The sequence below is a fragment of the Mustela nigripes genome, chromosome 10, assembly GCF_022355385.1.
Source record: "Mustela nigripes isolate SB6536 chromosome 10, MUSNIG.SB6536, whole genome shotgun sequence".
Taxonomy (NCBI): Eukaryota; Metazoa; Chordata; class Mammalia; order Carnivora; family Mustelidae; genus Mustela; species Mustela nigripes.
Genome location: NC_081566.1, coordinates 61,654,671 through 61,677,909, shown reverse-complemented (window position 1 = coordinate 61,677,909; position 23,239 = coordinate 61,654,671). Strand labels below are relative to the sequence as shown.

The 23,239-nt window shown below is 48.3% G+C and overlaps 1 protein-coding gene across 3 annotated transcripts; it reads left to right on the top strand.

Annotated features, from left to right (window-relative positions):
- The first annotated feature begins 6,352 nt into the window (after positions 1 to 6,352).
- On the top strand, positions 6,353 to 10,810 carry FCRLB (Fc receptor like B). 3 transcript variants are annotated; one of them, XM_059414127.1, is made up of 6 exons: positions 6,353 to 6,383; positions 6,662 to 6,682; positions 7,021 to 7,275; positions 8,813 to 9,079; positions 9,764 to 10,042; positions 10,395 to 10,810. In XM_059414127.1, the coding sequence occupies exons 1-6, from the start codon at positions 6,353 to 6,355 to the stop codon at positions 10,808 to 10,810; spliced, it is 1,269 nt and encodes a 422-aa protein (XP_059270110.1). The 3 variants fall into 3 exon arrangements, with proteins under 3 accessions (XP_059270110.1, XP_059270111.1, XP_059270113.1); XM_059414128.1 differs by having other exon boundaries at positions 9,897 to 10,042; positions 10,395 to 10,631; XM_059414130.1 differs by lacking the exon at positions 6,662 to 6,682 and having other exon boundaries at positions 9,897 to 10,042; positions 10,395 to 10,631.
- Positions 10,811 to 23,239: the final 12,429 nt, after the last annotated feature.

The following is a 23,239-nucleotide window of genomic DNA, read 5'->3' as shown; positions in this document are numbered from 1 at the left end:
GACTCTACAGTAACCTTTGGTCAATGGGTTTGCACACCATTTTAGAATGACCTCAGTCAATGAGCATTCTACCATGTTATCCTAAATCATGTGGTATGATGTTATCCACCTTATTTTTTGTTTGTGCCATTTATTCTGTGCAATACTGACCCACAGTGATTTACAAAAATGTGCGTGTGATCACTCCAGACATGCCACAAGGAAACAAAGGAATAGAATCATGCTGGATATTAAAATATGAGTTTTATGGTGGTTCCTAGCACTCTCCAAAATGCAAGTTTTATGGTGGTTCCTAACACTTTCAGGGGGAAGGATCAGGAGGCAGCTGGGAACTGGAAAAGGCTGATAAACGTCTTTGCAGCCTGAGAGGATCAGCTCACAGTTGTGTGAATGGGAGTTGCAAGAAATGATGACCAAAGGTATTTCTTGACTTTGGTGGATTTGAAAACATGGAAGCTCAATTGCCAGAGGACCATGCTGGATATACTATGTTAGAACCATTTCACGTGGGGTTGATTTCAGCAAATGGTACCATTGTCATGAATGCAAACTCTCATGCTGAATAAAGAATCTGTGTACAGATAAGAAAAGCTATCAGAGATCCAGGAAGGAAGTCATGGATACAGCTGACTGAGATAAGTGTCAGCTCTGAACTCCTCATCCATGTGTCTAGGTACGCCTCTATCTTCGCACTGCATCTGATTTTTTTTTTTTTTAACCTTACTTCTTTTGGAGAGTGAGCTCTTTGAGAGCTCCTTGACCTCTTTGTGCCACATTGATTCTTTGGTGTCTAGTTTAATGAGATATAGTTAAGCGCTAAAATTCTGTTAGTTGAATTGAATTGGGCCAGGATAAGGGATGATACCTAGAAGGAGATCGAAATTAAGCTGGACTTTACAGGATGAGTGTCATGTCTGACATCAGCAAAATCTCCAGACTCTGCTCTGGGGGAACTAGCCTAGTCAACTACTTGGAAGCCTCAAGAAAAGGATCTCCCATCATCAGGGGTAAGGCAAGAACAGAGCTGAAAGAATGGGGGGAGGGATTTACTTGTTTCCTTCTGCCCCTCTAGCCTGGGGAGTTTGGGTGGGGGAGATGAATTGTTACACTGGGTTGGGTTTATGGCTGTGCAGTCTAGGATTCTGTAACCCACAGAAGTCCCAGTGCATCCATGTTAGATTTTTGTCTCTGAAGTCAACGTTAGATAGCAAGCACAACCACTATGTTGTGAAGTTGAATCCAATGCCTGGGTGTATATGCCCAAAATAAATTTTAGTGTATGTGTATCAGAAGACAAGTATAATAATGTTCATAATAGCACTATCTGTAAAAGCAAAACTTTGGAATCAATTCAGTTGTCCACCAACAGAAAAATGGGAAAACTGCTATTTTCAGAGTGGAATACTATACAACAGTAAAAAAATTAAACCATAGCTAAAATCAAGCAATATAAAAAATATCAGGAATATAACATTGAGGGGAAAGATACCACATAGTAAGACACTCTTTATAGAAATTTAAAAACTAGTACAAGAATATATTATTTAGGCACTTATACTAGCATAGGATAAACTTTTTAAAAGGCATGATGTGGAAACACCAAGATCAGGGTATTAGTTACCTTGACAGGCTGACTGGGGAGACCACGAGGGAGAAACACATAGGTACATATAAATTATTAGTAATTTTAAAAATCTTCTCTGAGTAAGAATTTAGGTTTCCTTTAAATATATATATTCTCTAAATTATTTTCAAATTCCTATGTGTTTGCTGCCTTTATTTTTTCTCAGATGTAACAAAAGCCAAGTTCGTTACCTACTATGTGGAGTAGTTCTTTCCTCTATTGCTCCTCCTCATGTAATCATTCCAACCTGTTAAAGACTGCCCCAGTGTACCCTCAGTATTACTGAATTTGGTGAACCTTTGTTTGTTGACCTGAAAGTCATGACTGTGTGTTTCACACATTTTCCCCAATCTTAATCAGGTCAGACAAAATAGCTAATTTTTTTTCAATACTGAAGAATCTTCATTTAATTTGACAGTTGTATATGGAGTATTGTGTTGTTAGAAAAAAAAAAGTGCTATAAAAAAATAAATTTAACATGACCTTGGTTTTCAAAGAAGAGTTCAACTGAAGTTTATAAAGCCATAAGTTGATTGTGTTATACATCTGTGAGGGAAAAAAAATCCACAACAACAGCACAGCAATGGAAACAGTAAGCACAGTGAAAGGGAAATCTATGAAATGGGAGAAAATATCTGCAAACCATTTATCTGATAAGGCATTAACATCCGAAATATATAAGGAACTCTTACAATTAAATAGGAAAAAAAACAAATAACTTGAATTAAAAATGGGCAAGGACCTACATAGACGTTTCTCAAAATAAAACCAAAAAATGTCCATCAGGTATGTGAAAAGGCGCTCGACATCACCAGTCATCAGGAAAATGCAAATCAAAACCACTAGGAGATACACTGCACACCTGTGAGACTGGCTAGTATCAAAAAGACAAGAAGTCAGAAGTAGTGATGAGAATTTGGAGGAGAGAGACCTCTGTGCACTGCTGGTGGGAATGCAAACTGGTGCAGCCACTGTACAAAACAGTATGGGGGGGCTCCTTAAAAAGTTAAAAATAGAACTATCTTATGAGGGACACTGTGGTGCAGTGGGTTAAGTGGCCAACTCTTGGTTTTGGCTCAGGTCATGATCTCAGGGTTGTGAGATCAAGCCCCTTGTAGGGCTCTGTGGTCAGAGTCTGCTTGAGATTCTCTCTCTCCCTCTGTCACTTCCCTTGCTCGCTCACTCTTTCTCTCTCTCCCTCTCAAATAAATAAATAAACCTTAAAAAAAAAAAAAAAGTTCTCCAGGGCAGGTCAGATGGTAAAGCATCTGCCTTTGGCTCAGATCATGATGTCCAGGTCCTAGGATGGAGCCCCGAGTCCAGCTCCTTGCTCAGGAGGAGTGTGACTCTTCCTCCCTCTCTGCCCCTCCCCCTACCTCATGCATGCTCTCTCTCTTGCTCTCTCTCTCTTTCTCTCAAATGCATAATTAAATTTTTTTAAAAAATAAAGAACAATCTTATGAGCAGGAATCCCACTTCTGGAGTCATATTCAAAGGAGACAAAATCATTATCTCAAGGAGATACCTGCACTCCCAAGCTCAATGCAGTACTGTTCACAGTAGCCAAAGTGTGGGAACGACCTAAATGCTAAACGTCTATCGAAGATGAAGGGATGAGGAAACGTGAGACTTGCATGTGCATGTGTCAGAGTCCTGCCACTCACAACAGCATGGATGAACTTAGAAGACATTCTGCTAAGCAAAATAAGCCAGACACAGAAAGGCAAATATTATTTATGTGTGGAATCTAAAATAGACTCAAGCAGATGGTAGAATGGTGGTTGTCAGAGGCTCAGAGAGAAAGAGAGAGAGGGAGAGAGAGAATGAGGAATTGCTTCATGAGATTATGGAGCCTGAGAAGTCCCACGATGGGGTGTCTGCCGCTGGAGACCCAGGAAGATGTAATTCAGTCTGAGTCCAAAGGCCTGAGAAGCAGGACAGCTGATGGTATAAATCCCAGTCCGAGGGCCAGAGAAGATGAGATGAGATATCCCAGTTCAGTCATAGAAATGGGGAAGGTGGGGTAGGGGACTGTGCAAACTCCTCTTACCTCTGGCTTTTTCTCTAAAAGAGAAAATAATGCCTAGAACACAATACCATTTATGTATATCAATAACACGAGACATTCCTCAGGGATGAACACGTGTGTGTATCGGGTACATCTGAAAAGCATCATGCTATGGGTACTCGTGGGGGGCAGAGGAGAAGGGCAGTATACATAGAGGTAAAAAATGAATAATAGACCTGGAGAGGGGACCTGAACAGTCTGGGGGACAAGCTGCTGTGAGCAGGAGAGACAGCGCACGTTTTGGAGTGAGATGGACTTCTACTCAAATCCCAGCTCTACCACCTCGGTTACTAATCATCATCCTCAATGGCCCCTTGTCAGGATTAAACACAGGAATGGGGTGTCTGTGGGCTCAGGGGCTCCCTGCTCCAGCACTCACGGAGAGAAAGGAGGCACTGTCGCCGTCATGGTCAGCAGCAGCAGTACTGTCATCGTCACTGAGAACATTTTGGTCATCCGAATTCTTAGCAGAAGATGGCGTATCTTGTCCACAAATTACGTCATGAAGGGCTTCCAAGAATTGCTCAGGTAACAAGTGATAACTGCTACATCTCTGCACAGTAAAGAGGTGAAGAATTAGAAATTCTGCCGGGAAAAGTCTTGGATGGAGAAAAAGATCCAACATGGGGGAAAATGCAGAAGGAAGCCCGGAATAAAGATATGTTGGGTGGGAGATGCTTCAAGCCAGATTCTGAGCACAGTACGACAGGAAGTCTATCAATGAGTCTAGAGATTTTCAGGAAGACTATACACCTCATGAATAGTTGGTATAATCAGGTCCCTGCTTTTCAGAGCCATGAGTTTTCAGATCCATATATGACTGTCTTTTATTAAAATCCGTCCACAAACAGGATCTGAAATGGCCAGCCTACCTCAAATGACCAACCACATTTCCCTAAGAGCCATTTGCATTTTTAAAATATTTTTATTTTAAAATAAAATGAATAAATGAAACAAGAATAAATGAAACAAGAACAAATGAAACAAGATGGGATTGGGAGGGAGACAAACCATAAGTGACTCTTAATCTCACAAAACAACTGAGGGTTGCTGGGGGGAGGGGGGTTGGGAGAAGGGGGGTGGGGTTATGGACATTGGGGAGGGTATGTGCTATGGCGAGTGCTGTGAAGTGTGTAAACCTGGCGATTCACAGACCTGTACCCCTGGGGATAGAAATATATTATATGTTTATTAAAAAATATTTTTTTATTTTATTATTTATTTATTTGACAGAGAGAGAGAGAGACAGTGAGAGAGGGAATACAGGAAGGGGGAGCGCGAGTGGGAGAAGCAGACTTCCCACAGAGCAGGGAGCCCAATGTGGGGCTTAATCCCTGGATACTTAACAACTGAGCCACCAGGGCACTTGCATTTTTAACAAAAGCTGCCATACAAAGAACAACCATGAGGGAATTCTCGGAGTGGAGTAGTCGCTATCAGCAAGCAAGAGGGAGAAGACTGTTGAAGGGATTTAACATATTGTCCTTTTCCTCCCTGCCACAGTCCCAGAGCAAAGAGGTGCTTGGTACTCTAAGACCACAGGTGAGGATAGGAGACCGTCCAAGGAGACATACAATCAGGTTGGAAAATTCATTAAGTATTTACATGAGAATTCAGGTTCCCCATTGCTTAGGGTATGATCACGTGGCTCTCGAAGCACAAGAATTAGAGCTGGGAGGTCAGATCTGAGAAGTTTCTGAGGGGCTGATGCAGTGACCTCCTGCACCAGGTAAGCTGGGTGGGGAGAGCTTGCAGGGAGGGTTAGAGGGAGGAAGGCACAGGAGTGGAGATGCTGTAGGGTGAGAGATGCTGGAGTGGAGATGCTGTAGGGTGAGAGATGCTGGAGTGGAGATGCGGTGGGGGGGGGGTCAAAAACAACCTTTCTGAGGGTTTAAATTTTCGGGAAGGGAGAAAGAAGGGGAAACGCATTGCAGTTCCCTTCTTAACTGGAACTTCAGAAAACAGTGATAGGGAAGGTGGTTGGCGAGTCCTACCCTTCTGTCCACTCAGGAGGCTGAGCTCTGGGGACAGGGACCCCAGGGCCAGCCTCCCAAGGCCTCGCACCAGCAGGGAATGAGCAGAATAAAGGCCCCAGGTAGACCTTGAGGACATGGGGAGGTATTTCTGTCAGTTGAGGTTTACAGGGCCAGCTGGAAAGTGGGGGGGGGGGGGAAGGGGGGGGGGATGTCAGTGGGAGCCTGAAGGAGACAGGGTCACCTGTCACCGTTTGGGGTGGGATGTGACTTCTTAGGCTGCAGAGGGCATAAACTCTGCTCCGAATGCCTTCTCTGTAGGGGTTGGGGCTGAACTGAGATGTGAGGTGGCTTCAGGGGTGCTGGGGAAGACGGTGCCTGGTGCCTGGGACACCGGAGGGCTGACACTTATGCAGCCCGTGTGCTGCTGCCTCCAGTCACCATTTTCAGGAATTGAGAATGGGTAGGAGGAGCGCAATGCCCCCCCATCGGGGCTCAGGGCTCAGCACTGGTCAGCCTTTCCAGTAGTAAAATGGAGACATGAATCGTCTCTGCCTCTTTGGTTGCTGTGAGGATGAAAGATGAAATTATGACATGGTGTTAAGGAAAAAAGAGAACAGCGGTGGAACAAAGCACTTAAAAACTGATTGCAGACGTCGTCCTGCAGCCACTGAGGGCAGGTCCGTCATGTGGGCACTGACAGCCCTTCTGCTCCTCGGTGAGTCCTCCATGCACCACCAACAGCATAGGGACTGGCTGTAGGGGAGAGGGGACCAGAGTGTGTATGTGTGTGTGTGTGTGTGTTGGGCGATAGTCCCCAATTCCAAACAGTAGTTCACTATTTTTCGAGGATAAAGAGAAGGGGGTTTTCTCAGAGCCAGGGAAACTAAAAGCAGAAGAAAACCAGGTCTGGAGACCCATGGAGTTTCCCCCGAGGTGAAGAGGTACTTCAGTTTCCTCTCGTCCCTGACATTCTCCCTCACTCTCGTTTTGCAGTCCCAAGCGGCGGGCGAGCTGGTGAGTCTTGACATCCCTCAGCCCAACTTTTGACAACTTCCACACACACACACACACCCAAGTGACCTGCTTGGGCCACCCCACTTCCTGGCCGTTGTGGGACAGTGTCTCTTTCCATGTCTCCTCAATCCCTGTGACTCAGTTTACTTCTAAGCACTCCGAAATGGGTCCTGGGAGCTTGCAGTCCGGTGTGGTGTGTCCTGCCACGGGGACGGTGTGGTCATGTGGGCTGGGTCCTGGAAGCTGGAGTTTGCTCAGATTTGCCAACCTCAGACCACACTCTGGGCACCTCGCCTTGATTCTCTGGCCCACACTGCCCCCCTCCCATACACCCCCAGCTACTCTGGAGAAGCCTACGTTGTCTCTACACCCGCCCTGGACCACCATCTTCAAGGGGGAGCGGGTGACCTTGCGCTGTGATGGGTACCACCCTCTGCTTCTGGAGCTCCGGCCTATCAGCACTCTCTGGTACTCGGGCCACCTCCTTCTGCCCTCCCACAAGAAGAGCATCGAGGTACAGACACCAGGGGTGTATCGATGCCAGACTCGGGGAGCACCTGTCAGTGACCCCATCCACCTCTCTGTTTCCAACGGTGAGTGTTTGAGCCTGGGGGCGGGGCTCCGCTCATCTCCCCTGGACTTACTGGCCCTCCAGTGGGAGAGAACATCAGGCCACTCCGTCTGGGGCGGGGACTGGGGACTAACTCGGTTCTCTGCAGATGTGGCGTTATGTGCAAGAGGAGGTAAGGCTTGTCTGACCCCAAAGTTCCCCTCACCCCTCTGCCTGAGTGGGAAGCAATAAACATTTGTGCTTATTTATGAGTCTAGCTCAGAAGGGCAGAGGCTCTAAGGGCCTGGGGTACTGGACAGGGAACTTTGGAGGAGGGGTCAGCGAAGGACGGGGAAGAGCAAGGGGGGTAGGGAGTGAGGGTCCCTGGGCAGGCTGTGTGCGGCTGGGAGAATTATTCCTGATTGAACAGCACCATGCTTCTCTGTGCTTCCCAGCAGCAAAACAGGGACAATAATTGTATCTGTGTCTTTGGTGGTTGTGAGGATGAAAAAAGAATTACAACTCGTTGTCAGGGAAAAAAGAGGGCAGCTGTGGAACAAAGCGCTCAGAAGTGTATTGCAGACACACACGTGTACATAGGGCTCATTTCAGAAACTGACTTCCCGGAGTCATGTAAAGGGTTTCAAAGCAGGATAAGAAAATAGCAATAGTTCATTCTTTAGAGTACAGGATTAGCTACTTGATAGGGAATATCACATCATCTTAGCCTGATGGGCCACGGTTTGTATTCAGGACTCAAAGCTCATCCTTCCCATAGCCTCTATCTCCTGCCTGCACTCTCTGGTTTGTTGTTTGGAAGTTGATAGTTCAGATGAGACACTGGCCATGAGAGCAGGTGGCTGCCGACTGTGAATAGCGTAGCAGACGGATTGGGACTGTTGCTCTCAGAGTTCTTTCTCCGATGGCGTTCAGAACAGATCAGGTATGAAGACGATGGTGATCCGTAAATGTGAGGTGCTGTGGGAGATGCCCTGCCCTGTCCTGCAGGGTTAGGGAAGTTTCCTGGAGGAGAAAAGGTCTAAGGCTAGACCTACAGGACAAGTAGGTCTCAACTAAAACAGATGTGTGTGTGTAAGGGGTGGTCTTCTTGGTAGGTACAAAGGCCCCAGGCACAGAGCAGGTACAGTGCTCCCAATGTGTATGCTGTGCAAGGTTCCACTTAGTCTGCATTAGGAGTGGCAGGTGGGGACAGTGAGGGAGACACTGGGCAAGCGACAATACTGAGATGGTCCTGGAAAGCTAAGCAGGGCCCAGGTGAAGAAGGCCCCTAGGGCATCCTGGGGAGTGTAAACCTGATCCTGATGGCCATTACTCTTTGATGGGGCTGGAACCCAGAACCAGGCATCTTTGCCTTCCTAAGCCGTAAGGGCAGAGGGGGCCATTGGCTTTCCTCTCCCCTCGCCTCCCAGTGCATCCAGCTCCGAGGCTCCTGGGGCGCCCGCCTGCAGTGTATTAAGTGGGGAGGAGGCGAGCCACCGTGCAGGGAGGCCTAGGAGAACGGGAGACCCCCAGGGCTGGACTTCTCTGGGGATCAGGCCGGTCTGTGGTGACTGTCGTAGACTGGCTGATCCTGCAAGTGCCCTACGCGGCGGTGTTCGAGGGCGAGCCGCTGGTCATGCGCTGCCGCGGCTGGTACGACAAGATGGTCTACAAGCTTCACTACTACCACGACGGCAAGGCGGTGCGCTACTTCCACTCCAGCGCCAACTACACGGTGCCGCAGGCGCGCGCCAGCGACAGCGGCCGCTACCAGTGCTCGGGCACCATGCGCATCCCGGTGGAGAGCGCGCCCATGTTCTCCGCCAAGGCGGCCGTGACCGTGCAAGGTGGGAACACCTGCGGCCCCGGGAGGGAGGCAATCGAGCGCTGGGAAGTTCTGGGACGGGAACCAAGGAGGGCGGGGAGGAAGGAGGTTCAAGTAGCCGCCGCGAGGCAGATTTCTCCCCGAGCCCACCGAAGCTTTCGCCTCTCCTCCGCTGTGAAGGCGCCCCTGCTGCTCAGCCTGCGCGGGGACGAGTGTCCCTATCTCCCTGCACACCTCCGGCTTCTTACTTCTTAGCTGAGGGGAACTCCACATAGGGGGCAGCTCTATCCAAGTCCCAGGCAAATGGGGCGGCAGGGGTCGGGGTGGCTGTACTAGTGGGGCGAGGGAATGGCTCGGAGCATCCTGCCAGGCGGACGCTCCTCCCCCCGAGTCAGGGGATCAAACTGGGTGTTAGTCCGGATGTGACAGGAAGGGTCTTGCCGGCTCTCCCCCGACTCCCCTGCGAGTTTTCCTCGTCCTTCGAGGCCTCGGCCCCTTGCCCCACACTTCAGAAGTCTTCCCCCCTCCCTCTGCACGCACACACAGCTCCTCCCACTCCTTCTCTGTCCCCTGGTCCGCGGGGAGCCCTCACGGGAAACCCGAAGGACAGAGGGGTCGCGGGGCCGTGGACCCGCGAGACCTCGTCCCCTGGGACCCCTGCGCTGGCCCACCGTGTACCCTCAGCCTCCGGAACCCCTCTCCGCAGAGCTGTTCCCGGCGCCGGTGCTGAGGGTGACGGGCCGGGCGGAGGCCCGCGGCGGGGTGGCCGTGCGCTGCGACACCCGCCTGCACCCGCAGAAGCGCGACACGCCGCTGCAGTTCGCCTTCTACAAGTACAGTCGCCCCGTGCGCCGCTTCGACTGGGGCGCGGAGTACACGGTCCCCGAGTCCGAGGTCGAGGAGCTCGAGTCGTACTGGTGCGAGGCCGCTACCGCCACGCGGAGCGTCCGGAAACGCAGCCCTTGGCTGCAGCTTGCCGGGCGCGGTGAGTGACCGCACCTCCCGCACGTTTCCCCCCAACCCATCGCACCCCACCCCGCGGCGGGCAGCCCCGCCTCCGCCTCCGCCTCCGCACCCCGAGTCTCCCTCGCGTCACGCGGCCCTTCCAGCTCCGTCTCCGGGTCTACGCCCTCCTCACTACCCCCCCCTCCTCTCCTCTCCACCCCATCCCCTCTGCTCTCCTCACCCACCCCTTTTCTCTCTCCTCTCCACCCCAACCCCTCTTCTTCACTCTTCCCTCTCCCCTTCCGCTCCATCCCGGCCCTCCTTACTCCCCTCTGGCCCGTGCGCCCCGCTTCCGCCGCGGGCTGTGCGAGAGCCGTGTGTTGCGTTCGCAGGTTCTCCGCTGGACTTGGCGTCCACCTCCGCCGCAGGCCCCCAGGCTGCCACGTTGGCGCCGGGTAACCAGCCGCTTTCCGTCAGAAAGCCCCCGGTGTCCAGATCGGCCTCGACGGCCACCTCCGTCCAGAACACCACCTCATCCGGGCTGCAGTTCCCCGCGGGCAGAGCCCCCACAGCTGGGCCGCCCGCCTGCGCCCCGCCGACGCCCTTGGAACCGTCCGCTGGAGCCCTGAAACCCGACGTGGACCTTCTGCTCCAAGAAATGCAGCTGCTCAAGGGCCTTCTGAACCGGGTGGTCCTGGAATTAAAGGAGCCCCAGGCCTTCCCAGAGCACAGGGGAACGCTGGAGACCCCCACCTCCCACTTTGCCGTGAGCGGGAGAACCCCGGAGACCACTATTGTGGAGAGCTGAGGGGGGGGGCGCTCCTGTCCCCTCCTCCAGGGTCCTGCCTCTCCTCTCCCCTGCTTCCCACCTGCAGAGACCCCGCGAAGCCATCTCTGCTTGCGCTTTGTTTGGCGGTGATGGTAAAGGAGCATCATAAAGTGTGGTGGCTGACGATCTGGGGTCGCATCTTCTTGAGCATCTGCAAGCATGAGGCCGGTCCTCAGGTCTCTTCCTCCACTCGCAGGACTCCCTTTCTGTTACTTGCCTTCTATTGGCAAGTTTATTTAGTCACCCTTAGCTTTCCATAGATGCCGACCCAGTACGCAGGGCAGCACAGGAAACAGTTGGGTGTTTCGGGTCATTGAGACAATGAACCCTTTGGCTCCTCCTGCCCCCTGTGGATCTGGACAGTGGGGTGGGCTTTGACCAGGTTCACTTCAGCCAGAACTTAAACTAAGCGGTGTTATTTGATTCAGAAAATTCTTTCAAGGAAGTTTTAAGACAGATCCTGAAAATTGCAGAATTCTAGTTTTTAGCAGTTTTTTTACTTCCCTAAGAGTCACTTCAACCCTAACACATTGAGACATGCATGACCATATACCATCCTGCATGGTCCATATACCATCCTGCATGGCGACTTCACAGTTACTTGAAGGAAAAAAGCAAGACACCGTGTCAGTTGTGATCTCAGGAATGTGAATCCCCATCTGCCTGCTAGAGCCATTTATTCTCCGCAGGGCTGGTGTGACTGGTTCCCAGAAGGTCATTGGGTCCACACCCATCATTAAGTAAGCGCACTGTTAAGGCTAAGAACTAATAACAACTCAACCCTCCCGTCTTTCACTTCTACTTGAACTTGTCAAAACCCAATTTCCCCTTTCTTTTTGAGTGATCAACCAGAATGACATCAACATCCTTCATCACACTCTTCTTAGTATGACTCGTCATCCTATTACTACAAAGTCATTAAAATTGTACAGGGAGAGAGGCAGGCAGGTCCACCCATAAATTACAGTGCAATGTAATACATGCTCTCTGAAACATGGGATTTCAGAGAAGGAAGCTGAATCTTGGAAAAAGAATAAGAATTCAAGTGGAGATGCGAAAAAGTTTGGGAGTCGGGTGTGTGGGCTGTGGAAACAAACACATGGAGACTTGGAAGATCCTTTAGAGCTGCAAATAATTTGAGAGTTGCTGGAGAATTGTGTGTGTCTTTGTGGGGGGAGATGACTTTTAGGGAGAAGATGACAGGAGAAGGACATGAAAAAGTAAAAAGTCTTGTTAAGAAGTTCTTCAACCTGTTGGATATTTGGGATGGGTGTTTGGAAGCATTCTTTACTGAAGGCATCAAAAAGCCTTATTGGAGGAGATGCCAATTTAAAATCAGAAAAGAAAAATCAGTTAAACAGATCTCAGTGGACACTTACTTATTTCTGAGAAGGCATGTCCAGGCCCCTATAACCCAGTACTGGGTTCTGGTTTACAAGAATCACTGTGGCTCTGGTTTCAAGCTCTCTAATGCAAGCTCATCTCTCTTCTCAGAACTCTCCTAGAGTTCTGGCTAATCCCATGCTACTCGGGGGGCGAGCGCCCTTCCTCCTTCTGGTTTTGTTCTGCTGATGTTTCTGCCATCTCTGAATTAAATAGGAAGTGACCAGTTTTAGTGCCATGAAGCTTGGGGGTCAAAGGATTGCAAGTCAAAAACCCCCAGAACCGAAGAAACCAATTGATCATTTGTCAAGAAAGAAAATAAGTGAAATAGCCACTCACAAGAAATCTAGTAGGGCAGTATCTCCTTCACTCACATCCCGTGAGTAGCCACAACACACCGCTTCCTTCCTGTCCTGTCACGTTCCTCACTGTTGCACTAGAGATGTGGGAGATGGGGAAGAATAAGGCTTAAGCGTTAGAACGAAAGTCATTCATTCTGCAAATTCTGTGTGTGTGTGTGTGTGTGTGTGTGTGTGTGTGTGTGTCTCACCAGGGGCAAGAGGGATTGACTCATAAGCCCTCCTGCCCTCTGTTTTAAGCCCCCAGGTCTTATAGATCATCCCCTACAACTCCTGTTAATGATCTCCAGGAAAGTCTACACTGTGAAAATAGCAGAAAATAATCAGACAGGCAGCCTACTGGCCATGCCCTTCTCCGGGGAAGGGGGGGGGGGGAATGACCTCATCCAGCATCAGGTTGAAGTTCCAATATGCATTCAAGGAAACAGAAAAATAGCTAGCCCAGGCTTCCCAAGGAGAGCTTAGAGCTCATTCTGAAGCAGCAAGGATAGCAGCAAAATGCTGGAGAAGCCTGAGGAGGAAGCTGCTTCTCTCTGGTTCTCTGATCAGTTCAGTGTCTTAGACTCCAGTGTCGGACTCTAAACCAGATTCCAGGCAAGGAACCCAACTGTCTGTTATCAGAGAGCAGAGAGAATCCTGGCAAGTTACTTCATTTGGATCTCAGCCTCCCCGAGTCTCAGTTTCTTATCTCATCTCAACTCTATGGAAAGGAGAAACACTTTGGGTTCTACACTGATGACATTTTCCCTAAAAGATTGAATCAAATCCTCTGGTTAGAGTCAAAACTCCCTATCATGGCCCATGAAGCCCATTCACGCTATACTGCAGTCACACCGAACCCTCACTCTCTCCCCAACACAGCACCTTGCCCACCTCTGTGCCTTGTCATGTACTCTTGCCTCGACCCCCATGGCGGGGGTGGGGGTGGAGAATGCTGCTAGGCCTTCTGAGCCCAAGTATCCTCATCTGCAAAATGAGGGAAATAAGAGAAACCTTACAGGGAGACACAAACAAGTAAATGAATTCTTTCATTACCTGAAGTCTTAAGACAGAGGATGTTAGGATGCTTAGAAGCACAGAGGAGGGACACTAAGCCCAACGTGGGGGTCCACAAGTCATTTCCCAGAGAGATGACATCCGCCAGTCCCTACTGACAGAGTATTAGATTGTTTCTAAACTTCTGCTGTTTTACATTATACTGCAGTGAATATACTTACCCCTAGATCTTTATTTTTAAAGATTTATTTATTTATTTATTTATTTAAGAGAGAGAGAGAACACCATCAGGGGAGAGAGAGAGGGAGAGGGAGAGAGGATCCTCAAGCAGACTCCCCAGTGAATGCAGAGCCCTATGTAGTTGATCACATGACCCTGAGATCATCACTGAGCCAAAATTAAGCGTCGGAAGCTTAACCAGGTGAGCCAGCCAGGGGCCCATCCCCTACATCTTTACGCCGATCTTTGAATAGATCCATGGGATAAACTTCTATAAGAAAAACTGTTGGATTCTATATTACATTTTAATACATGTTGTCAAATTATCCCTTAAAGAGACTGTAGCAATTTGAATTTCTGCCAGATATGCACGAGAGGGCTTGTCTCACCTACCCCAGCCAGGAGAGCGCACCATCATGCTTTTCTTTCTTAATTAGACCCAGAGACTCTTTTAACTCTTTATCCACTGTTGACTGTTCCCACTGGATCCTGAACCATTACTGACTTAGTGTCACGCAGCAGCCCAGAGCCAATGCCCCTGTCAGTGATGCTGCCTCACCCATCTTCTGAATTACCTGCTCCTGGTCCCTAGTTAACTAAGGGAAATGCACTCCTGACCCTACTTACTTATTTAGAGCAGACTTTCTGCCAAGTAGAGCTCTTATCTCCAACATATACTACAGCTAGCCCACATTGGGTTAGCTCCTTTCCCAGTCACTACACCTGCAAAGGTAACTGGTTTCCATGCTTGAACCCTCCTCATAATGAGAGGCCTCATATAATTGCATATCCTTGGTCCCGCTAAGATCCAAGGCAGAAGAATAGGGATCAGACATTTTCATCTTTTTCAGTTCAAAGGAGCCAATCTTATCGCAGGCATGTGGGAGATGATCATTCTCCTCCTCTCTCAGAGTGAGTATGCCCACAGTGTACCGTGTTAAACTGTAATAGCCAAGCTAATCAGCTTTGGACCTGGAGGTCGCCGAGTGTAGAGGTTTAGAACGCTGGCTCAGGAGCTCAGACTTAGGTTCAAATGTGATTTGGAATGGTTTTGTTATAGCTTTTATCCACTGCACTCCTTAGGGGGATGCAGAACAAATCTGATTCCTGACCCTCTTGTGAGCCCTTCACAGATTTTTAAAGACTCTGGGTAGGTCATGTTTAGGTTTGATTAGAGATAGACTCTTTTTCTTGTTGTTGTTGTTGTTGTTGTTTTTTCAGTGTTTGCAACCATCCCTAATTCGGAGTTCCTTCTCCATCCTGGCTTTTCTGAGCACATCTCCAGCTGCTCTATCTCTGGTTTAGAACACGGGACCCAAAATTTATTACAGTTCCTCAGGGGGGCCTGTCTGGGGAGAATATGGCAGGAAGGCAGGATTTTATTTTTATTTTTTACAATCAAAAAATTGCACTCATGACAGGATGTCTACAGTGATATTTCATGACACAATAGACGTGAAATTCTGAAACCAGATTATCACACGCACGATTTACAGAGGAAATGGTGGAGGATCTGTTCTCTGACTTCTGGACACTGCGGTCACATGGGGGAGATAACAGGGAGAGGAACACGAGGAAGAGAGAGCGTGTGTAAAGAGATTCCTTTGCCTGATATGAGTTCCCATCACAATTCTCCCTCATAGTGTGAAGGTGTGGGAAGCTCCCCATGTCTCCCTCAAGCCTAACGATGAAAATGCCCATGGGGTCACTCAGGGAGGTCTGAAATGGGTTCAGCTGGAAGACACAGGGCAGCCAGCCTGACGCACATCTCAGAAGGTTATGGTGAGAAGTTGACTATAGCACAGAAGAGCCTGTCTGGGGATCAGCCTGTGCTACAGAACATCCCAGGGCAAAGCCGTGTATTTCCATGGTTCCTGGAAGATGGAGCCTGAACTAGCAACCAAAGGGTTAATGGGACTAATCCCAGCTATAAACTGGACAAATTCAGCAGCAACTGGGCCTTTCATTTGCCTTTGAATACCCCTGACTTTCTCTCCTCCTCCTGGAGGCTGATTTGAGGTTTGCCCTCCAGTCTCCTCTGGAATAAACGCTTTCCTTTGCTGTACACCTGTGTCCCAGTAAATGGTCTTTGTGGTGCATCCCGGGCAGATGAACCTGAATCTGGTTACAAGCTGTCATGGGGTTGTCTTGGTTCCTGTACTAAGGCCATCAGGAGGGGTGGTTGAAGTCCCAGAAAAGCTGAAGGTGGATCTGAATTCCCCGGAGCTGAGAGGAGAAGGACAAGGAAAGGCCTGGGAGCAAGACCCATGAGGCCTCTGCCTTGAACACAGGGCCAGAGGGGAGCAGCCTCTGAAATAAACAACCCCAGGAAGTCCAGAAAGATTCCCCATGGGAAAAAGCACTGGCTTAAGTGACCTGCCAAGTTCAGAGAGCAGAAAACTGCCCAGGTGCAGGAGAACTTCCCGCTTCCGTACTCATCCTTCTCTCTGCCCTCCAACTTTGGCTTAGGAGAGACCCCAAGGGAAATACCCTAATGAAAGGGGAGTGGAGAGGATGGGGAGGCAGAAAGCAGGAGGGAGGCCAGTCAAGCTCCTTCCCCAAAACAGAACCTGAGCAGGGGAAGTAGGAGGACAAAGACTTATCTTGGAATTAAGTTTGAGGTCTGAGTAACATGGACGACTGACTGGGCATTCTAATTTATAAATTGGAACTATGCTTGTGACCTAAAGTCATTATAAGACTATCGATTATCAAGAGAAGGAGAAAAATCATGAGTTGTCTCAAACAGTCATGTACACCTGAGTCTTCCAGCCCTCTTCTGATACAGGTTCTGGCTCAGTGGGTCCATGGTGGGGCCAGAGACCCAGCATTTCTAACAAGCTCCCAGTGGATGCGCATAGTGCTGGGAAAGTGGTTCGACCAGGGAAAGAGTGCCCCACTGAATAAATTTTAAATGGATTATAAAAAGGTTAAAAAGGAGCATTTTGATTATGCCACGAATTGGGCTTTCAACAGACAAGTTGTCCACCCTTATTACATTTTTTAAGCAGAGGCTCACAAGGGACTACGTTGTACTTGTTTTTATAAAAAGTCACAAGTATGGGGCACCTGGGTGGCTCAGTGGATTAAAGCCTCTGCCTTTGGCTCAGGTCATGATCTCAGGATCCTGGAATCCTGCATCGGGCTCTCTGTTCAGCCAGGAGCCTGCTTCCTCCTCTCTTTCTGCCTGCCTCTCTGCCTACTTGTGATCTCTATCTGTCAAATAAATAAATAAAATCTTTTTAAAAATCCCCCCCCTTTTTTTTAAAGTCACTGTGTATAGAAAAATATTCAAGTCCACTTTCAGATGCTACCTTCCCACCCCTGCGGTGAGGCCATCACCATCTGACAGTTTGGTGTGTGGTCTTCCAGGCCTTTATTTATTTTTTTAATCATTAACATATAATGTATTATTTGTTTCAGTGGTACAGGTCTGTGATTCATCAGTCTTTTTTTTTTTTTTTTTAAGATTATTTTATTTATTTTACAGAGAGAGAGCACAGCAGGGGGAGCTGCAGAGGGAGAGGAAGAAGATGACCCTGGGATCATGACCTGAGCCAAAGGCAGATGCTTCACCAACTGAGCCACCCAGGTGCCCCCGTGGTTCAGCAGTCTTACACAATACGCAGCACTCACCACCAACATATACCCTCCCCAACACCCATTACCCTGACACCCCCACCCCTCTCTGTTTGCTTCCCGAGATTGAGTCTCTTATGGTTTGTTTCCTTCTCTGGTTTCATCTTATTTCACTTTTTCCTCTCTTCCCCTATGATCCTCTGCCTTGTTTCTCAAATTCCACATATCAGTGAGATCATACTGTAATTATCTTTCTCTGATTAACTTATCTCACTTAGCATAATACTCTCTAGTTCCATCCACAGTGTTGCAAATAGCAAGATTTCATTTTCGATGGCTGCATAATTGCTGCTGCCCCTCGGAACAATTTGTTACTTAAACTGTAACCCCTGGAGGATTTTACTAGTTGCCAAGCACATTTAGATATGGCCTTAAGAAATACATATACTGGCAACAGGTCTTTGGGGAGAAGAACGATGTACGACCGTGAAGCTGGGCAGCTGGGGATACCTGCCTCGCTCAGGGCGGAAGGCCGCCCCTTCACCGAAGCCGGGCAGCCTGGAACGCCCGGTCAGCTCAGGGTGGAATGAAAACCGCCTGCTTCCCTTTTTCGTGGTCGCTCCTTTCTCTTCCCAGAAGTGCCTGCTGTTAGTTAGAAGAGTCCTTTGAATGTGCTTGGTTAACTATAAACTTGATCCTCCTTCTCGCTTGTCTGCAAGACGGGATTAACGTTTGACCTTCATCAGTCCTTCTGTTGGCTATTGTTTCTATCCAATAAAAGTGAGACGGTGGAGTTGCTCGGGGCCTCTCTCCTTCTCGTCTATTGTCCCCAGTTCCCAGTCTTTTGCAGCTGACTTGTTTGTGCTTAATTCTTCTCTCGTTGCAGACTGGAAGCGGCACATGAGTGTGTGTTTGTGTACCACATTTTCTTTATCCATTTATCTATTGATGGACATCTGGGCTCTTTTCCTAGTTTGGCTGTTGTGGACATTGCTGCTATAAACATTGGAGGGCACGTGCCCCTTCAGATAACTACATTTGTATCTTTGGGGTAGATACCCAGTAGTGCAATTGCTGGGTCATAGGGTAGCTCTAATTTCAACTTTTGAGGAATCTCCATACTGTTTTGCAGTCTTCCAGGACTTAAATAACATACACACACACACAACATACTGTCATATTGGTCAGCATTCAGTTTTGGAGAACAGAATCCACTCTAGCTGGATTAAGTAAAAAGGAATTTATTATATAGTATTTAGCAGCCTACAGAACAGTTGGGAGAGATGAAACAGATTCTAGTTTGAGTATTCCGTGAGGCCTCCCAGTACCAGGCCACTATGGGAATTGTGGCCCCTTCCACAGTCAGAAAATCGCTGGCCAAGGACCATTCAGATGCAGCTGTGAACGGAGAAACAGCCGTGATACGGTAAGAAAGAAGCTGTGATTTCGGCCGCACCAGGATGGAACCTGGTCTGTTATAGCCCAAGAAATGGATGCTCAGGACCCTGTGCGTGAGCACCACTGAGCTGGATCCCGGTGGTGACTGCTACAGAACACCCCAAAGCCTCTGCACCCTCTTTCCAGAAGGAACAGAAGAGACAGAAGTACAGCCTCTTCGGCTTCCAAGTGGCCAGACGTCCACTGGGGCCCACACTGAAGGGGGTCTCTGTCCCTTCCAGCCGGCGACTCCACAGCTCAGGAAGGTAATTGAAGAGGTAGTGGAGTGAACACTGACCCCAGGTCCAGAGACAGTAAAAGGCTGTCATTTCCTGCTGTCGGGGACCTGGAGATTTAATCCAGCTTGTTGAATCTAGAGACGGGGATGGAGACCCAGAGACTAAAGGACTCATTAGTGGTGGGGGAGAGGCAGACACGGGGTTCCGGGTAGAGAAGGACAGCGGGTTTTCCAGGGGTCCAGTGATGTCATCCAGCCTCATTAATCTTACTGCCCGTGAACCCACCTGTGAGACTGTTACCAGCTAAGATGCTCTTCTTTGCCCCTCAACTCTTACTTGTGTGGTTGATTTAGGGGACGGAAGTGCAGAACCTTATGCTGATCTCTTTTGAATTTTGTCTTTGTTAGCTTCCTGTGATCATTTTGGATCCCAGCGTAGCTCCACTCGGCTATAACACATGCAAGTCTAAGCTGACCTTCAGTGCTCTAATCCAAATCGTTACACCACCTACCAACCTCAACCCACGACTCAGTTGTTCTGATATCCGGCATGTATTTCAGCGCTTGTTCACAGGAGATGTGTCCCAACCTGGAGAAGTACAGATCCAGGCATGCGACCAGTCTTGATCGACCTCTGTTGTTCTGTCGGCAAAGAACAGGTTCTCGGAGCCAGACTGGCCTTGGTGAGCTCGTGCTGGCCCCTAGTGGACGTTGCTGCCATTGCTGCTTTTAAACACAATGGAATGACTCCGTATTGACACATGCTGTGAAATGATCACCTCACGAGGTCTACTTAACACCCATCACCACACATAGTTAACAGAATTTTTTTTTCTTGTGGCGAGAACTTTTAAGATCTATTCTCTTAGTAATTTTTAAGTATGCAGTACAATATTATTAACGATCATCCCCATGCCCACCATATGCTTAACTATAGTTAATAAACATGCGCCTGGGGCTAATAACACTGTGCTTAATGTAGCCACTTATTTCTGTAAGTGCTTATCGGTCATTTCCACAGGAACCTGCTCTGGAATATTGTCTTGGTTTGCAGGCAACCTTACTGGTTTGATGGTCTAAGGGTATAGGGGGAGATGGAAGCCTATTCACTCAGCGCTCAGTGGGCTGCTAAGGGATCCTGAGACCCTCCGCGACGGGTAGGGGTGGGTGCTGTGGAACCATGAGGCCTTCACAGGGGCTGCAATTCTTATGAACACATCTCATGAAGTGTGACAAGAAATCGTCCCTTTAGTGACATCGGGCATGCCGAACAAGACAGTCTTGGGGGGTCAGCCCTCAGATCAGTACCTTCCTCCTGGCTCTCCTCCCCAACCCTTTCCCTTCGCCTCCTTTACCTGTGGGAGAGAACCAACTCAGATGCCACCTTCTCAGAGAGTTTCTCCCAGTTTCTCCCAGCCAAAATGTATTCCTGTTTTGGTGTTTTTGTTTTGTTTTGTTTTGTTTTTTGGTCTGAGCCCCAAATATTTTGTTTGTAGGGCTGGTTTCACACGTGGTTTGGGTGTCTCTACCCCTGCCTATGTAGTGCAAACTTAACCCTAAAGTCTTCACCTGATTCCATGCTGTATTCCCGTTGCTGAGCAAGAATGAACCAATGGAGATAAAATCAGTGAGGTTTCATTAAGTAATTTAAAAAGATTTCAACTTGGGGACCACATGAAGATGCTTCTATGAACATCCAAATCCAGTTTTTTTGTTTTTTGTTTTTTCTTTTTTCACCTTGGGCAGTTTCCTCCTGCTGATTTGAATGTTTGTGAATGGCCCATCTCTACTTTCAGTTCTCCTGGCTGAGGATGAGTAGATAGATTACTGGTAGGCGCAGGCAAAGAAATATTTCCTGAAAGGGGTGGGTGCAATTGCAAACATGAAACACTAACAAGTGGAGTGTATTTGGTGGTGAGGAAGGAATAGCATCTTAAAGGATTTCGAAATCTTTTGTGGACTGATCCAAAACTTATCGGATTTCAGATTTCATAGTTTAAGCTCTCTGGGGAATGTTAGAGGTGGTATCATTGGCTTTGTCTTTTGTGGCTAGAGACATTGCAGTTCAAAGGGTTTAACTGGCTTGGCCAAGTTCTACGACCACCACATGACAGAACCACGCTTCCGTCTAGGTCTTGTGTGCACCTGTCCAGAGCTCTCCCCAGTGTAACTCGCTGGATGAAATTTGGCAGCAAAAGAGCTCCAAACTTGTAATGCTGGGAAGGTTGTGACATAGGCCATTCCCTGCATGTTGTTTGTCTGTAGAAGCAGCGCTGGGAAGGGGAAGCAGGTTCTGCCAAATATAACCCAGCAAACCTCTAGTGTGCAGCAGGGAACATCTGTGGTCTCCTTTGCTCTGCGCATCTGACTCTCTGTTGACCAGTTTCTCTTTGAGTCATAAAGAAACAGATCAGTTCCTGACCCAGCGTTTCTCGGGATAGCTACCCCACATGGTAAGTTTGCAAAAGATGGGGGCTGGGGAGGAGGTGGGAGTAAGGCAGGAAGAGTTGCTGGGTCCGTTGACCAAGCTGTCCCTACATACCAAGGATGCTCCAACTCCTTGCAGTCATCTCTGGTCCCAGGACTCTGAAGTTTTGTCCTCAGAATCTTGGCAGCAGGTACCCCTCTGTGGAGAACACACCTTTACAAAGACACAGACTCCAAGTGAATAAGTGAGTTTGGGCAGGGATGGGGTTGTAGTAGGGTAGGTGTTTGGGACCCACTTTCCCCTGAGCTTCATGACCACCTGAATTCCTGGGCAGATCCCAGTTCATGGTTCATCTCTGCTCAACAGCTTCAGCAGAACAAGCCATGGGCAGGCATCTCTCTTACCCCAGCTCAGCTCCCCTCTCCCAAGCCCCTCAAGGCTGTTCCTGGTGCAGTGGTTCAGTGCAGGATATCTTTCTGTGATCACCCCTATTTTGCAGAGGAAGAAACAGAGACTTAGGGAAATCAGAGAACTTTCTAGAAAGGCACATCACCGCATGTTGCTGGGAAGCAGGGGCCGGCGCAGCTCAGGATCACACCCAAGTTTTCTCTGGCTTCAGACTGTGTCCCTCCAGAGCAATGCCAAGTCCCAGTTCATCACTCTTGAGATAATCACTTCCCCTCACAGATGCAAGCCAAATAATAGAATTATGTCATTATCACCCGTTTACATTTTTGTTCATTTTTCCTTGGTTTCAAAGTACATTTCAGGGGGTTCTTCATCCTTGTCTTTGATTTTAAGTCCCATGAAGAACACCACTGACCAACATTTACTGAAAACTCATTGGGTACAAGAGGGTTCAGGAAACATGTTGAGGATAGAAAGAGGAAGTTTGTTTTTGGACTTGGGTGGGGAGGTGATGGGACAGAAGAGGGGAAATTTCCTTGCTTATGGCTCAGCACAGATATACACTTACAGAAAATATTTTTAAAAATGAAAATGATAAATTATGAGACTGTAGCCAAAAATCTCTGAGAAACAACCAAAGAAGGGGAAGTTTGGGTAATGTGTATTCCCATGAGATCCGGTCACATTACATAAAATGGTGTTTTCTTAACATGCAAGCCACCACATACTTGACGATCACTTAGCAATTATAAGAATTCTTGCCTACTCCATATTTATCAGGGTTGCAGAGTTTCTGGTGATAAAATGAACAGTTAATTGCCTTTGGGTCTGTGTGGTGTGGCAGGGTGGGGGTGGGGCCCACTATTCCTAGGACAGAGAGCCGCTTTTCCTCTTGACAGAAGACAATCCAGCTCCCTCTCTAAAGCCTGCATTTCCTCTGCTAACATCCTGCTTTTCCTACAGGTTGTCACACTCATTTTTCCCTATTGCAACCGAGGGATGGAAAATGTATCTGGCCAAAGGGTCAATGCTGCCATCTAGTGGTGAAGACTCTAAGTGCAGAACCTGGTAAATAACCTTCGGCTTCAGCTATCCAGTTACAGATTTACTGGTCCAGACTCTGTAGTTAACAATTCAGGTGTGTCTCCTACTCCTGTCCGTGAAGGAGCTTACAATCATTTTAGGGAGTTGAGGATTGAAAGCTCACTTCCAACAAAAAACTAATAAAGCTGAGGGAATGATTAAGGTAACTACATAAAATCTCCAGGAGATGAACCCTTAATAGCCTTTTCCCTCCTCTCCCCGGAATATAAATATCTAAAATTGTTAACAACAAAAAATTTAACTTTTTAAAGTTTTTA

What these genes read in the sequence shown, in the direction of transcription:
- FCRLB (XM_059414127.1), top strand. Translation starts at nt 6,353, where the DNA reads ATGTGGGCACTGACAGCCCTTCTGCTCCTCG. An exon ending in CCACCTCTCTGTTTCCAACG is followed by an intron (nt 7,276 to 8,812) that starts GTGAGTGTTTGA and finishes TGACTGTCGTAG; the next exon opens with ACTGGCTGATCCTGCAAGTG. An exon ending in GCTGCAGCTTGCCGGGCGCG is followed by an intron (nt 10,043 to 10,394) that starts GTGAGTGACCGC and finishes TTGCGTTCGCAG; the next exon opens with GTTCTCCGCTGGACTTGGCG.